The sequence below is a fragment of the Amyelois transitella genome, chromosome 26 (assembly GCF_032362555.1).
Source record: "Amyelois transitella isolate CPQ chromosome 26, ilAmyTran1.1, whole genome shotgun sequence".
Classification (NCBI taxonomy): Eukaryota; Metazoa; Arthropoda; class Insecta; order Lepidoptera; family Pyralidae; genus Amyelois; species Amyelois transitella.
The window spans coordinates 62144-79575 of NC_083529.1; the positions used below are offsets into that span (position 1 = coordinate 62144).

Genomic DNA, 17432 nt, shown 5'->3' on the forward strand with positions numbered 1-17432 from the left:
ACGCAGATTCCAATTCAATGGGGCAAGATAAAAAATCGAATATCAAAAACTAATAATAAATAATTTATTGATCATTCTACATAACGAATCTCTTTTTTCGGTTAACCTCAACAGAGAAAGAAATCCAAGAAGGGATCTTCGCCTTGCCATTACCTATTTATGAACAGCGATTTACCTCATTATACTTTGTAGATAGCCCTGCGCTTCGGTCTTTCACTTCGAGGCTAACCGAAGTGATAAATAGTTGTAACATTATTCCTTAGCAACATGTTCGTCAAAATCAAAAATAATAAAATTAACTAAGTATTTAACATTAAATGCATCTTATTGACTAACTTCTTAGTTCACTTATCACCCAGCACCCTCCGACAGTACTCCCCTATATGTAGCAGTCCGAACCGCGAGGCGACCCTAGTGTTGCGCGCACATACATTAGTGTTGATGCTAGCGGAGTGGAGCTCGGCAACTTGCGTGCTGCACGCCGCGGCCGGGTCGCCCGATGTGGCGAGCTTGCCTAACCTTTAAAAAAGCATACATATTTTTAGAGGGTAGACAGCGAACATATTATACAGGTGACTTTTAATTCAACTGCATTAATTTAACCGTTAAGTGTACTCATCTAAAGGATATTTAAAAACATTAAAAGAAAAATACCGGTTCATATTTCAGAAAGTACGAAAAAAAATAAAAGTATCAAAATCCACGATCCTAAATATCTACCTACGTCATCACCCCGGCAGGCGGAAAAGCGACGCGTTAGATTCAGAGGTCAACGACACAATTCATTCAGCTGAGCGATCTCGACAACTCTGTACTTTAGTTAGTAACTTCGTACAATTACCATGTTGGTAGATAGGACACCTTACACTTACATACAATTTGGGATATCGTCAAATAATACTCGCAATACCTTTTAAATTATTGTTTCAAACTTTTCCTTGATACTTCGCCGGCTTAGGTCGGTCAAAACTACTTACGGCTAATGTAAATTGTCATTTCTACAACAAGAAAAGAAAGGTTTTTATTGTTTTATTGAAGTAAACATTTGTTTTTTAACTTCAAGACATTAATGGTTAGTAGTTTTAGCCTATTTAAAAAGTTGGAATCACATTATTTACATTAATTGTTTTAAAATCAAATTATTTACAAATTAATTACTCACGACTTTAGTTCTTGCACATACACTACATATACTTCAACAATTGTTCAAAATTCAGATCTAGGTATTGCCGATTCGTGTATCGGCCTCGTGGGTTACTCGGTCGCGGCATGTTTACTAACACACACTAGACAAGAGTATATCGAGCCAAGGCAGCTTGAATGAAACTCAGACTCCCGGAACGAAGACATATATTCAGATATCACCTTTCTATTTATGTTTGTATCAAAACAAAACCATATCGCGTTTCAAAACGGGATAACGCCATCTATTATTATAAAATTAAACTAAACTTATACATATATTAAAACCAAAATTAGACATATCGCCCACCAAGGACCTTTAGTCCTTCACAAACTGAAAAACATAAATCAAACTTAACTTGCACAACACGTGTTCCCTTTAACAAACTAAAGGTATGTGCATCTATCATCAGATAATATAAAGTATGTTAATAGCAAACAAATAAACCATCAAAAAGTATCATTTAACTAGTGGACTGTAAACACTATGTACCTAGCACTTGGCAAAAAAGTAATAATCATGTTAACGTACTTGAGAAAGGAAACAAAACAATATACTTCATAAAATGTGAAAATACAAATTTCTAAAAACTAGATTTACAAATCATGTTCATCATTAACTGGTAAGGGGCAAAGTTTTGAAATTGGACGTTGAATAAGAGAATTTTTATAACGCCATGTAACTACTCTTGTTAAATTATCTTTACCAGGATGCACATCTTCGATCTTGCCGTATAACCATTTGGTAGGTGGCAATTTATCTTCACACACTAATACTATGTCACCTGACCTCAGTTGTAGAGATCTAGTTTTCCATTTATATATTTGTAGAAATCATACATATACTCTTTAGATCAATACTTAGTACGAATATGGTTACAGATTAACTGTTGTCTTTCATGAAATGGTTTATGATGGGCATCGGCTACTAAGAGTTTAGCCAAATGTGATTCGCCTGATACTATAAACGGGTGTTTGCTACAATCAGGTAAGTCGGATTTTTCTTTTCTTCTTCCAACCCTTATTAATCCATTCTTATCTATATACGGATTAAGTGTAGACAATTTACTTTTCTTACTAACATTTTTATTTTTCAGAAGCATGCTGATTTCATCGGCAAACCAACGACGTTGATGCTGAAGTATGCAACAGGTAAGTGATTCCTGGATCTCCTTGGCGGTAAGATAAAGTAAGTGTTTAGATTCTTCAGAAGTGGTATTTTTTAGATGTAGAAATCTCCTGCAATAAGCTATTACCCTTATTAGTTTCCGTAAGCTTGAAAATCTAGAATAAATATCCTCTATTTCTTCAAAGTTTTTGACACAAGTAGTATGTACTTTAACTTGACGCTTCTCTAACTCTGTCTTAGTGCAAATAGAACGTGGTTTGACATAATCAATTTTGCTATTTTGTAACCAGCTTGGACCATTCTTCCATAACGAGTTCTGTAGAAACTCTGACGGTGACATACCACGTGACGCACAATCGGCAGGATTTTCCTTTGTCGAAACATACGACCACTGCGTAGCATTAATTATTATTAAGGTAAGTATTTCTGAAGTCCTGTTGGCGACAAAAGTCTTCCAACGACTTGGATGGTCGGACAACCAAGCTAACACGATCGTAGAGTCCGTCCAAGCATGTATATCTGACTTATTGATGTTCAGTGTTTCAGATACTTCCAGAAGTAGTTTAGTAACTAGAACAGCAGCGCACAACTCAAGTCGCGGGATGGATATCTGCTTGATGGGTGCTACTTTCGTCTTAGCGGTTACCAGGTGAGTATAAACTTCATTTCCCATAGTAACGCAACAAATATAAACCATAGCAGCATAGCCTGCATTAGAAGCTTCACTAAACCCGTGTAACTCTACTTTGATATCACTTTTTTTCTTGCATCTCGGAATATGAAATAATTCTAGCTTCGGTAATTCATTGCGATATTGTGACCACTCTTGTATCAGCTCCTTTGACAATTTGTCATACCAGCCCAGTCTAGCAATCCAAAGCTTCTGGATGAACATCTTTGCTGTAATAACATATGTACCCTGTATGATACCCTCTTCAGATCGCCAGACAATCCGCTGAAAATCGGTATGCTTTGCAGCTACTTTCACTTGTCGATAAATTTTTATTATATCAGCAGTGAGACATATAGGGTGAGAACGCCAAAGCATTATCAAGTGGCGTAATTCCATTTGTACGGTTGGACCAACCATTAATGTATCATTTAAGGATAATCCATTAGCGCTTCTATCAGCAGCATTAAAAACCACTCTGGTTTTTGTTGTTGTTCTATCCATACGAACAACCGCATGATGTGGTAACCATACCTTACCCTCCATATTTGATGACTCATCATCAAAAATCTCCATATGACCAAGTTTCATATATTCATCTATGACCTCAGAATAATTGTTCTTTAATGTGCTATTCTTATCCAATCTCCTTTCTAGACCAAACAAACGTTTCACAGCGACGGACCTTGTATCACCGTAGTCTCGACGAACATTTGGACGAAACGGTAACTCCACCACACAACGACCAGTCTCATCTCTGCAAGTTGTAGCTTTGAAATGATCTTCACAATCCTGTTCTTCTTGAGTTAATATCTTTTTGTTTGAACTAGGTTCAGATTCGATTTCCCAAAATTTCTTAATTAGTTCATTCTCTTCTAACTGGATATGAAAGCTCATTATAATGTTGTGACATGTAGATTCTTCATTATCATAGCCGTCAACCTGACCCGACAACACCCATCCAAGGTAAGTATCCTGTGCAATAATCAAATCATTAGGACTTTTAATCAATCCCCTTTTCAGGATAGCGCAATACACCTCGGAGCCTAAGAGAACATCAATTCTATTAGGCGAATTATACTGCGGATCAGCCAAACTGATGCGGCCAAGTTCAGTCCATCTGGGTGGAGTGAACTTCCTTTGTGGTAACACTGTAGTCACCGTTTGAAGGACGTGAGCCTTCACTTGCAACTTAAAGGTTGGGTCACAGAGTGACTGAATCTTGACCTTAACCACATATTTTGAGGTTAAGCCACTCTGACCACCACCTAATCCTGAAATACTAGTTTTCTCAGCAACTTTATTCAACCGTAATAACTGTACGGCTGCTTCCGATATAAAAGATGCTTGTGATCCTTGATCCAGCAGAGCTCTTAATATCAGAGGAGAACCATTTCTTGACTCAGCCTTTACCAAGGCTGTGGCTAATAAGGTTTGGCTTGAAACCTTTCCTGTCACAAAATGGCTTGTAATGCTTGTGGTCTGGTTCATGTCAATAGACGGTTCCGGTAGACTTTGTTCAGTCTCTGCCTGCTCGGTAGCTACCGCTACTGTTGGTGAGTTGTTTCCATGAAGAAGTGTGTGGTGCTTTCTCTTGCAGATCCGACATCTCGTAGAACCACGACAGGTTTTCGCTGAGTGGCCACTGCCGAGACAATTGAAACAAAGTTGAAGATTTTTAACAATATTCTGACGGCTAGGGATTTCTTCGCTAATAAACTTACTACATGAATAAATCTTATGATTATCATTACAATGAGGGCAGGTAGACATTGAAGTAGTGTGCAAGACTTTCGGTTGTGTATGATTGGGACATGACTTAGACTTACTTTTAGTGGGCTCAACAAACTCTAACGCGCGGTAACGTGATTCTATGAAATCTTTGAATAAACAATAGGATGGCAAATCTATACTACAATTATTAATATGAATTTCCCATTGTTTTCTAGTATCAGCGTCCAATTTCTGACTTACAATATAAATTATAATTACATCCCATGTATCGACTTTAATATCTAAGTTAGTCAGCTCATGAATACAATCGGAAGTTGTATCTAACAAATCTTTCAACCCTTGAGCCGACTCGCAACTCATGGACTTTTGGTTAAACAAACGCTTTAGAATACAATTAGATAAATACCTCTTATTATCATATCTACTTTGTAACAAATCCCAACACTTTTTGTAGTTATCATGCGTAATTGGAATGTGTTTAATTAACTGTTCAGCTTCACCTCTTACTTGCGTCTTCAGATAATGTAGTCGCTGAACGTCGTCGAGTGCAGAGTTGTTATGGATGAGTGACGTAAACAAATCCTTGAAAGACGACCATTCGGTATACTTGCCACTGAAAATTGGTATAGTTATCTTCGGTAATCTTACAAGTGATTCTTTATTTTTGTCTGAATTCTCTTTCAAACTCGATGACGCAGTAGACACATTCGGTGATATGGCTTTCAGTGCAGATTTCAACTCGGTTTTATAACTCAAATACATTTCATAGCCTATATTGTATATGTCACTTTCTATATAACCTTCAGTATCTTCATATGTAGCTATAATGTATTCATGCTTGTCAGAGAATTTATCTATAATTGTTTCCAAACTTTCTAATCGCGTCAAAACATAAGATTCAGTAATTCTTTCTTTCGGAGCCTTCTTAAAATTACTTCTTCCCTTTTCTATTTGACTGAATAATTGTTTCATTACTCTTATACAGCCCTCCATGATTGACAGATGTAATTATAAATGTCACCAATTATTTTTTCAAAATTTGTCTATGTGTTGTTTTTTATTGATCAAAATTTTCTAAGTGTTTGGACTTATTTGTCACCGCTATGAAATCGGGCATAGATTCCTCGTCTCGTCACTTTTTACCGAATTATTCTAAGTCCCAGAATCTACACAATGAAATTTTACAAGTCCCACTACTTCTATCTTGAAATTTTTCTAAGTCTTTACACAGTTAAAAGTACTTACAGTTTTTCTTGCTCACTTACTGCACTTCACTGTACTAGCCGACAGATGGCGCTTCATGCACCTGATCTTCTTTGGATTGGTTCCACACCACTAGCTTTACTCTATACTTAGGAAACTGCCAAATGCTTCACATTCTTCAAAATGTATCCGACTCGTTAGGACCCTTAGACAAGAGTATATCGAGCCAAGGCAGCTTGAATGAAACTCAGACTCCCGGAACGAAGACATATATTCAGATATCACCTTTCTATTTATGTTTGTATCAAAACAAAACCATATCGCGTTTCAAAACGGGATAACGCCATCTATTATTATAAAATTAAACTAAACTTATACATATATTAAAACCAAAATTAGACACACACACTGCAATCCAAAACTTCGCGGATTCGGAAACAAAAGCAAGTGATTTTTTCGGGAGCGACAAACGCGTGTACGCATCTCGATTGTTATCGGGTCACTAGGCCAACGCGTGTCAGGTGCCGGCGGGATCGGGGTTGCGGTTGGGGGTCGGGGGTGAGACTTTACGTGCAATTCGATAGGATTTTAATCTCAATGTAATGGTATTTAGGTTGAATATCGCAATGCGCTATGGCCATGCGGAGTTCAGGAGTTCAGGTAGATAGCGTAAACGGTTAGTAACCATTTCGCACTGTGAATCTTGACTTGATCTTGATACTAGAAAAATAATTTATTTTTCAGACATTTATTTACATGTTTAGTTTTAATTTCTTTTTGTAGTATTGGTCTTTAATAAAGCGTGTAACGTAGTTTTTGAGGGTTTTTTAAATGTGAAAATGATGACTGCTGCTGCTGTTTAATTTAAATAAAAATAGGCTTGAACGGCTCAGAAGCATGGGTATAGTCTATGTTTAAAAGGATGTAGTTGTTTTAAATGTCACCCTGTGTGGCGACATCTCTACGCCACTCGTAACAACATCCAATCAAACAACTACTGTCAATCATCGCGAAGAAATTGACGCGCTCAGCCAATAGCAGCGAAGAATCCAAATCGCGATTTCAGAGATTTCATGGATTGGAGCTATATATACAACCTCCGACACAACATCGTCGGAGCCACGGTTCCCCAGGCATAACACCTAGCCTGGCGGAAGATCTTCCCTTTGGTGGCGGTCGAGCCGAATCATCGCTCCTGCTACACCCTGTATTTTTAGAGGGTAGACAGAGAATATATTATACAGGGTGACTTTTAATTCAACTGCATAAATTTAACTGTTAAGTGTACTCATCTAAAGGATATTTAAAAACGTTAAAATAAAAATATCGGTTCATATTTCGGAAATTAAAAGTATCAAAATCTACGATCCTAAATACGTCATATCACCCCGCCGGCGGAAAAGCGACGCGTAAGATTCATAGGTCAACGACACAATTCATTCAGCTGAGTGATCTCGACAACTCTGTACTTTACTTGATCTTGATACTAGAAAAATAATTTATTTTTCAGACATTTATTTACATGTTTAGTTTTAATTTCTTTTTGTAGTATTGGTCTTTAATAAAGCGTGTGACGTAGTTTTTGAGGGTTTTTTAATGTGAAAATGATGACGTTTGTTGTGATGATGATGTTTTTTTTTTTTATAATACAGAAACCTCCAACATAATTGGAGCCTATAGCTACTAGCCTGATTCATACAATTTCTCGCGTTTATGCCTCTCGTACTTTCATTCCTCATACTACTCATTCATTCATCTTCTTTTATCGCTTATACGGGTGGGATTCCCGTCTTATGTCTGTTAGTCTATCTTACTTTAATATTTTTATTCCTCTTTTGCGCTGTATAGTCTATGTTTAAAAGGATGCAGTTGTTTTAAATGTCACCCTGTAGTTATTATGTTGACGTAATTAAGTGATACCTACCTTATATCCTATTTCGAAGTCAATATATTCATACATGAAATTTAGATTCTTCTAGGACATAACAACGACAAACACTGTTTTACTTAGCTTTCAGAGCAGCATGCAAGTTATAACGAATCGACCTTTGAATCTTTTAACTATTGGTTCTGCCTACCCCACAACGAATAAAGACTCGAGAAGTATATTCTAACTTTATTTTATTCTGTTCTTCGTTATTCTATTCTACTCTATTGTTTCCTATTCTACTCTTTACTTCTCTATTACTATTCTGCATTCTACCCCATTCTGCTCTACTCTGTATGTATTTGTACGTATGAAGTAATCTCGTTACCAGAACTCGTTCCCGGGATGCGCGTTGCCGTCCCACGCGTACGTGAGCGCGGCGAGCGCGCCCCGCCGGCGCCCGCGCAGCGCCGCGGCCGGCTCGCGGGACCACAGCCATATAGATATACCCCCTGTGAATAATTTGCAGTATAATCATTTTGGTCGAACCGTTAAGAATTTTACAAATGGATATCCGTAAGTTTATAAATTAACCACGAGAGGTATTAAATTGATTAATTTGCGAAAACGTGGATGTAAAATATTACAATTTGTTAAGTATAATTTAAAATGAATATTGGTTAAAACTCTTTTACTTCGTTACAATAGTTGCCACTGGCCACTTACAAAAAATAAAAATAAAATTTTTGAGTTCTCTTGGAATTCTATTAAGTTATAAAATTAGATCATTCTGTTGTCTTTAGTACAAATATTATCCGTAATTGAAGTTCAAGTTTTCTAAGTGTAAAGTGCAGTTTCAATTCATCAAGAGTTAAATTTAACTATTTTTCAACAAGTGCTTGAACACACTTCATCTCTTGTTTAAAATCCAACGAAAGTTTATAAACGCTTGTATGTAGGTATTATACAATAAATACAAGAATACTATCTCACCGTTGGGATGCGACTCTTGTTTGAAAAATAACTTGTACTTCTCCAAATTGTCTTCAGAGTCTTCATATTTCTGGAACAATTCTGAAACATTTCAATGTTTTATGAATATTTTTAACAGTTATTTAATTATTAATTTCTATTTACACCAGCAAGAAAGAACGTGGTAAATCAAGTATGCATGCATCTAAGAACCATTAACAACAAGTTATAAAATAAACAATACCTAATAATTAAATATAGGAATCGGTAGATTGAATTGGGGTCAATGAACTGAAACGTATATATTAATATGGCCATGCCTCCGTCCGGGATTGCGGGATTTGTAAATTATTAAGATTTTTTCCGGAATTTTTACAAGTGGGATGAAGAATATATTAGTGGTAGCTGTTTTCCCCCGACTTCGCTCACGTAAATTGTAGTCCTATGTTACCCGTGGCCAATGTAGTTTACTGTAAGTGTAAGTACTGAAATGGAATCCCGGAAAAGAGGCTTATCTATGTTATGCTTTCTATGGTAATTCATGATGCAAGTACATAAAATCAATCCACCTATTCCGATCTCTGCTAATAATATAGAAAAACATCAACAAAAATCCGCGAGTTGACTGTAGACAATAAGAAATAATTTTGTTATTTATTAACATAGATTTAGTCATTAAGGATCTGAAAAATAATAAAGATTTTTATTAAAATTATTACATTAATTAAAAGATTTTTATTTATGCGTCACGTGACTACAAACACGAATCAAAGAACATGACGTCATTGTTCAAATGACAGCGAGCGCAGTGACATTTAGTGACAACTGACAAATCATGTTTGAGGTTATGCAGTGGTGAATCTTACACGCGCTTACACAAATTTACGGTTATTTCTATTTAAAACAGCTAAGAATGGAGAAAGATTATGTTAAAGCAGATAACACAAATATGCCGAGAGTGGATTCACTTAGGTTAGAAACGTGTTTGTCATTTGAAAAGTTTTTGTGCAAAATTTAAATTACAATTTTGAAGTTGTTATTTTGGATTATACAGTCGAAATTAAAAAGAAATATGAGGAGCAGAAGTTTATTTAAACCCTGCTGATTAATTTAAGACAAGACTAGTCAACTCCCCGATTGTTTTGAACAATATCGATCATAACTCGTTTGCGGTCTAGAATAAATTACGAAGGCCTCCGTGACAAACTACTATAAATGATGCAATACTGCTGCAGTGTAGTTTGTTCCGCCGCTGCTGCTACACATGCGCTTTCGAAGCGGTAGTAGATATAATTAGACGTCAATGAGTGATACCTTGTTTCCAATTTTGAAAATAAATGAGGAACTCACTGAGCACCGCGGGCGCGGGCTTGATGTAAGCGAAGTTGACGTCGGCCACGTGGCGCAGCCGGCCGCCGCGCAGCAGCCGCTCCGCCGATATCAGCATCGACAGCACGAACAACTCCTGCTGGTGAGGCGAGATCTTCCACACGCCCAGGCCTGGAATAATGACAATACATATTAAAGAAGACTATTACTAGTTTAATTTAATCTATATGTTACAGCCATAGTGATTAAATAGCTATTACACTATACATAATGACTGGTCATTATATATAAAAGCCAAATTCACTAGACAATGTAATAAATTAATCACTTTATCTGGACATTATTTATAATAGTACAGTATAGTAGTACAGTGAACCGTCGATGAAAAGCAGCAGCTTCCAGTTCAATAATATGGCCAAGGCCAAACCAAATCTTCTTGCCTGAAGAAAAGTTGAGCGAATTTTTCTACCGCGATGTGTAAATTACTAGATAAAAGTTGAGCGAATTTTTCTACCGCGATGTGTAAATTACTAGATTAGATGCACGCCATCTGTTGGCTGAAATTCGCAACATACCTGCTCCGATGATATTGACGAACGCCATCCTCCCGTCCTCTTGCGCCCGGCTGTCGGCCTCCAGCAGAATGACGTCGGCGAGTACAGTGAGCCGCCGATGAACCGCGGCGGCGTCGAGAATGATGGTCGCGGCGCCCGGACGCCGACTGTACCGCGCCGAGAACACGCGCCCGTCGCGCGGAGACACCGGCGGTTTCAGGGAACTCACTGAGGTGAATGTGGCGCTGGGGAGCTGGAGAATCACAAAATATACAAGCCAAATAAATCTCTTTCCCGTAGATGTCGTAAAAGGCGACTAAGGGATATGCTAATAAACTTGGGATTCTTCTTGTAGGCGATGGGCTAGCAACCAATAGTGAACTATTTGAATCTCAATTCCATCATCAAGCTATACAGCAAAACGTGGCCGTTTGGTCTTTACGAGACTGTTGGCTCTGTCTACTCTGTAAAGACGTGATTTTAAAAAAATCCACACGAAAAAATACGCATTCTAGTAAAAATTTCAAAATAACATTTGGAATTCCCGCTTATTAAAAAAGTTAAAATTAAGTAGTGATGCATGCAACCAAATGCATAAACAACTTTTCTGAAAAAAAATTACGCATTCATTCATTATCAAACGAATCATGTTGCAGATAAGATTTATATTTCGATAAAGCTACCTCAAGATAAATAAAAATAAAACATTGACCAACATCACATTACCTGATAGAACCTCTCCCACACTGGTCTCATAGTACCCTCCTTTTTCCCGTCGGCTCCGTATCCGTTTTGCTCTGTGTTGTGCTGCTCTGTGATCAGCAGGTCCTCGCACTCCATGCGGCCCGGACGTTGAAATCGAGGGCCTATGATACCTGTACCAATAAACCAGCCTATCAGCACTGAAACACCTACAGCTACATACATACATCCATATAATATCGTCAATATCTCTTGCAGGGTGCGCCTTTGGCCTTCATTCCGATTGGGTAAGATATGTTTTTAGATGAAACGACCACAGAACACAGGCAGCGATCGTCCATCCCGTCTGACTTCCGCAACTTTTGAAAGGAAACCTTTTGTTATTTAACCCATTTTGGCGAAGCTTGACAAGGCAATATGTTCTAATGTCTACTCTCATTTTTATATCTTTGGTTATCTGAAGTGATAGAAAACTGGAGAAAAAAAGACAGCAATGTGTTGTCAATCAATGTTATCGACAATGTAAGTGGATAAAGGCAGGGTAATTTTACTTACCCATTATAACGGCGTCAGTCTCAATCCCCTCGGTCATGACAATGCCCTTATTCTTCCTGTGACCGTCGTTGATGCAGACGGTGCGGCCGCTGACGGCCAGCAAGGCGGACAGCTTGAGCTCGTCGTAACTCAGGCACTGCGACAGAACTAACGGCGGCGTCTCGCGGTCTGTACCGATGTCCTCCCAGCCGCCCGTGCTGGGGAAAACAAATATTGTTATTTGGCTGGAAGAGATTGCTTAGCGATAAGTCCAGCTTTGCTCAATATATTTTTTATGTATGTTTCGACTAGGTTTATATTGTATTTTTTACATATTATAACGACATTTTTCCATGAATAATAAATTTTCGGAACCGTAAATTGAAAAAGAATGAAAGAGATAGATAGAAATTTGAGTGAGAGAAGGACAGCCATATACTAGATGCGCACCCCACCACCACCCACGGCTCTACCGACCTTCCGGTGATCGTCGCCGAGTCATGTCGGAGTGCGCTGCTAGAGCGTTTGCCTAACAGCGCACCCTTTCTTGACTCCCTACAAAATCTTATTAGTGCCATTTAGTTGTGTGTTAGTCACCGCCTATTCTAAGAGCGGCTGACGTGACGATACACGTTCCGCCTTGCGTAGCCGAGAATCGTGGGCATCAGCTGACAGACATCATGTTTCTGCATTATGGCTGATAATTTGAAATCGCCAGATGAAATTAAATTTTTGTCTCACCTTTATCACACCGTGAGGAAACCTGCACATTCAGGATGATGACTGATTGATCCAATATGGGTTAGGCAAAGGTTGCGGAGGTCAGACGGTAGTCGCTTCGTGTAAAAACCTGACTCACCCAATCCAGGATCCATGGTTAAAGGCATACCCTGGTCTCCTCTCCCGAGTGGTGAGGCTGCAACCGGTACAAGGCAGGAGGAAGAAGAAAAAAGTCACCCTCTCTCCCCGGAGAGCAGCACCCACACGTCCTGCTTCTTCATGAAGACGAGTGCGCGCCGCGCCAGCAGCCGGTCGAGCAGGCCCGCCAGCGACAGGGCGCCGTACAGGGCGCGCTCCACCGATGACCCGTGCTTCCTACAGAGTCATACACAAAAACATATATATAGTCAGGGCAATATCCCTTGCGGGGTAGACAGAGCCAACAGTCTTGATAAAACTGAAATGCAACGTTCAGCTGTATTGAATTGAGTTTCAAATTGTGACAGGTCACTAGCCCATCTTCTACTCGGAAGTGTCAAATTTAAGGGTTCAACTTATATCCCGGGTACCTTATTACCCTTTACCCGAGGGTTTTCTTTCGTGGGAATCCAGAAAAAAAAGTAACCTGTGTTTCACAGACAAGATTTCGTATTTATAATGTGCCTAGGATGACTTCCATACTTCAAAAGTTTATTCAAAGATTATTTTCTATCCTCCACTTGAACTCAAATGTGTTAATTATTACGGATAACACACACATTAAAGTTTTCGGAGAGGAAATCCTTTCTACGGTCTGCCTGCCGGATCTTCGGGAGAGTGTGGGGCTCCTGCATCTGGTGTGCCAGCCTACCCACTGAGACCCCGGTGCGCCCTTCTTGCCATTTTGAAGACATTGAGGGAGCGCGAGGTCTTACCGCTTGTGCAAGAGAAATTCCGCCATTAAGAACAGGGTCCGCTCGTGCAGCACGGGGTAGGTGGAGCGGATGTTGCAAGTCAGATGCTCCTCGGGCACGCGGGTGCGAAGTTGACAGCATCTGAAAGCAAAATTATATCAATAAATAAAATGAGTGTTCGATAAATATAAGATAGGCTCGTCAGCGCCAAATATTCACAATGTAAAGGTGACGTTTATCCAAAATGCTTCTTTTTTACCTGACGGAGTCAATCGGGAAGCGCGCCGGGAAATCCTTGCTCCTGGCGATGACGTCATTCACGTCGCCTTGAGGCTGCGGCGGGGACAGCGCTGCGCACTCCCGCAGGAGCGCCTCCACGCCGTCCTCGGCGTCGGTAACGGAGGGCAGCTCCCATCGCAAGCCCTTGTGCCTGAAAGCACGCAGTTGTTTGCATTAAATAACTCCTTCGGCGTTGGGTATGGGGTCGATAAAAAACTATAGGTTTTTAGAAACTTATTTATTTAAACTTGTAAAATTTCGCGAATAATATTATTATGAGTCTGGAGAAGAACATAACATAAGGTACCGTTCAGCCCGGTAAAAAAATATAGTTCCCGTGGGATTTGCGAAAAACCTATATTCTGTAGTAAAAGGTAAAAGCAAATTATGTTTATAAAAAACGCAAGATTTTAATTTCATCTGATTGTATTTATAGGTACTTACTTATGTTATCAAAATGAAAAATCTAACTTACCAAGTGCCGTGAGGTGAGCGTTACCGATATAAGAATAGGACCACTCCATCTCTTCCCACAGATGTCGTAAAGGCGACTACGGGATAGGATTATAAACTTGGGATTCTTCTTTCAGGTGCTGAGCTAGCAAACAGTCACTATTTGAATCTCAATTCTATCATTAAGTCTATCAGCTGAACGTGGCCTATCAGTTTTTCAAGACTGCTGGCTCTGTCTACACCGCAAGAAATATAGACGTGATCATATGAATGAATGAATGAACTTACCAAGCAATATTTTTGAGCTTGGAGATAACATCATCGCTTCTGTCTGCCATATTTATAATTTAGTAGATGTTTGTTTTTATTATTTCTCAGTCGTATGCGTGTCCAGACACCTTACACAAATTTTGTCCTTTTGTGCGCGTTCTCGGCCGGGCAGTTCCCTAGAACTGGAGATACATATTCTAAGAAACCTTATACATTATAATAGATTTGAGTAAGCAAGATGAGGCCTATGGTGGTGAACGCAAGCTCAAATAATGCCTCCTCACTCTTGCCTTGGAAATCCCCAAGTTGTATGTATCGCGGAAGAGATGCAGCGAGGGAATTCTAAATGTGCAGAAACAGGCCTATGGCCCAACTTATTTACTCGATGCCTGTTAGCATGCCTCCGTTGTCTGTCCTTATCAGCAGAGATCGGAATAGGTAGATTGATTTTATGTACTTGCATCATGAATTACCATAGAAAGCATAACATGGATAAGCCTCTTTTCCGGGATTCCATTTCAGTACTTACACTTACAGTAAACTACATTGTCCGCGGGTAACATAGGACTACAATTTACGTGAACGAAGTCGGGGGAAAACAGCTACCACTAATATATTCTTCATCCCGCTTGTAAAAATTCCGGAAAAAATCTTATTAATTTACAAATCCCGCAATCCCGGAGGCATGTCCAAGTCCATATTAATATATACGTTTCAGTTCATTGACCCCAATTCAATCATTCAATCTACCTATTCCGATCTCTGCTTATCAGTGTTTGCCTATAAAAGGTCACTATGTCAAAAGCTCTGTTCCTTATTTTAAAGCCAAAATACCTACCTAAGTACTTAGACCGCAAATAAATGAATAAGCAAGTTCTCACTCGAGTTATTCTTAGAAGAAATGTTATTTATGTAATTTTCATGTTACTATTGTGTAATTACTTGTACACGATAGTAATTTGTATTCCATATGAAATTGTAAATCGTGTGTAGCAACTCAAATAAATGAATTAACTATCTATCTATCTAATTACAAATGTATTTTATGAATCAAATTAATTTGTGGTTTAACTTGCCGTTATTTATATTTTACTTTGTTACATACATATAATCACGTCTATATATATACGTCATATTGTTGCGAGGTAGACAGAGCCAAAAGTCTTGAAAAGACTGATAGGCCACGTTCAGCTAATTTAATCTTGAAGCCGGATCGGCTTTAACTTGGGAATTCCAAGACTCTTTCCCTTTATTTACGTCATTGTACTCGAAGCAATCGGTAGATACACCGAAATGTGGAGTCGGTCGCCCGATGACTACGTAGGTACCTACCTATAACATTACACGTTATTATTTTTACGTATTATAACAAAATGTAAGTATGTCAATAAAAAAAATAATAAATATTATTTATTGACATAGGTACTTACATTTTATCATTTTATAAAGCACTAGCGACCCGCCCCGGCTTCGCACGGATGCACAGCCGATACCAAATATATCTCTATTAGAACTAATTAAAGGACTGCCCGCAAAGCGGCTAACTAAGTCTTGCTCCCGGCAAAAGTGTCACTTCTGCCTGCAGTCCCGGGCCCTGCAGCAGAAATCGTAATATTTTAATTTCACCACAACTTCAAAACCAAACGTCCAATTTTAATCATTCAAAGACCAAATATTATCTACATAAACTGTACTTATTGATGAAATTATTTATTTTGATAAGGATTAATAGCATGAGTAAAAAAAACGCGTTTAAATGTACTTAGACCAAAAAAAGTTCAAGATTTTTAAATAAAAATGTGGTTGTTGTGCCTCACTCGACATAGATAGGTATAGTGTGTCGCGGACTTTTTTGTAGATATTTCTCTATCTACAATAATTAATTAAAACATTTTATGATTCTATCTATAAGTAACGTTTTGGTTGATTTTTTTCAGTTTGTGTCCGAAAAATCCAAATATATTACGGAACCCTATTTTTTTCCAAAATAAAATATAGTCTATGTTACTCGTGGATAATGTAGCTTTCGAATGGTGAAAGAATTTTTAAAATCGTTCCCGTAGTTTTTGAGCCTATTCATTACAACCAAACAAACAAAGTTTTCCTCTTTATAATATTAGTGTAGATTAAATATATTTTAACATATCTTACGACCACTCCATCTGTACCATGGATGTCAAAAAGGGCGACTAAGGGATAGGCTAATAAACTGGGGATTCTTGTAGGCGATGGGCTGGCAAACTATCACTATTTGATTTTAAACAGCTAAACGTGGCCTTTCAGTCTTTTCAAGACTGTTGGCTCTGTCTACCCCGCAAGGGATATATGTAGAAATCATAATATCTAATCTTCCGAATTATTAGTATAAATTAAATGCAGCACTGCGTGATCAAAATCCCGTATTCTCAATACCTATTTGATGAAAAAATTTGACATCCTCTCTGCACCTGCCTACGTACCTATCTTACGTCATACATTGGCAGTTGAATTGGAACTGGATAAAACAGAAATATGAACACAGAGTTACCCATTCATTCGCAACTAAACGATAAGATAATTTGAGATACCTTATAGTAAATAACACACGCGAATCCGATAAAACCTGCTTGACGTCCGCACTGTAGCGGTTATAGAAACTAACTGACTCATCGTTTTCGCAAAGCAAAACCTATCAGTTTTGCATTTACACGGAATTGACGATAATACGTCAACAACATAAGTAGCATGGCGCTATCTCTCGGTCTTGTTTCGACTTGTTAGGTTTTAAACAATGGTTTATGTAAATAGAATAAATGTTCAGCCGAGTCGAGAGCAATAGCCTAATGTTTTTGATACTAACGCAGAAACAGTATATTACAGCCGTCCAGTTGGTAGCGGTCTTTTAGTCCGGCCGAAGCTGCTGGCTCTGTCTTTCCCATAAAAGACAAAGACATGATATACA

General features: G+C 38.5%; 1 protein-coding gene across 2 annotated transcripts; it reads right to left on the reverse strand.

Moving 5' to 3' along the window:
* Positions 1-42: 42 nt before the first annotated feature.
* On the reverse strand, positions 43-17136 carry LOC106131736 (uncharacterized). Of its 2 annotated transcripts, none has more exons than XM_060951686.1 (12): positions 17059-17136; positions 14510-14673; positions 13749-13919; positions 13511-13630; positions 12834-12971; positions 11898-12094; positions 11367-11515; positions 10662-10893; positions 10108-10257; positions 8779-8859; positions 8174-8297; positions 43-519 (listed from the first exon to the last, which is right to left on the reverse strand). In XM_060951686.1, the coding sequence occupies exons 2-12, from the start codon at positions 14557-14559 to the stop codon at positions 345-347; spliced, it is 1587 nt and encodes a 528-aa protein (XP_060807669.1). In that variant the 5' UTR covers positions 14560-14673; positions 17059-17136; the 3' UTR covers positions 43-344. The 2 variants fall into 2 exon arrangements, with proteins under 2 accessions (XP_060807669.1, XP_013186380.2); XM_013330926.2 differs by having other exon boundaries at positions 14510-14667; positions 17059-17125.
* Positions 17137-17432: the final 296 nt, after the last annotated feature.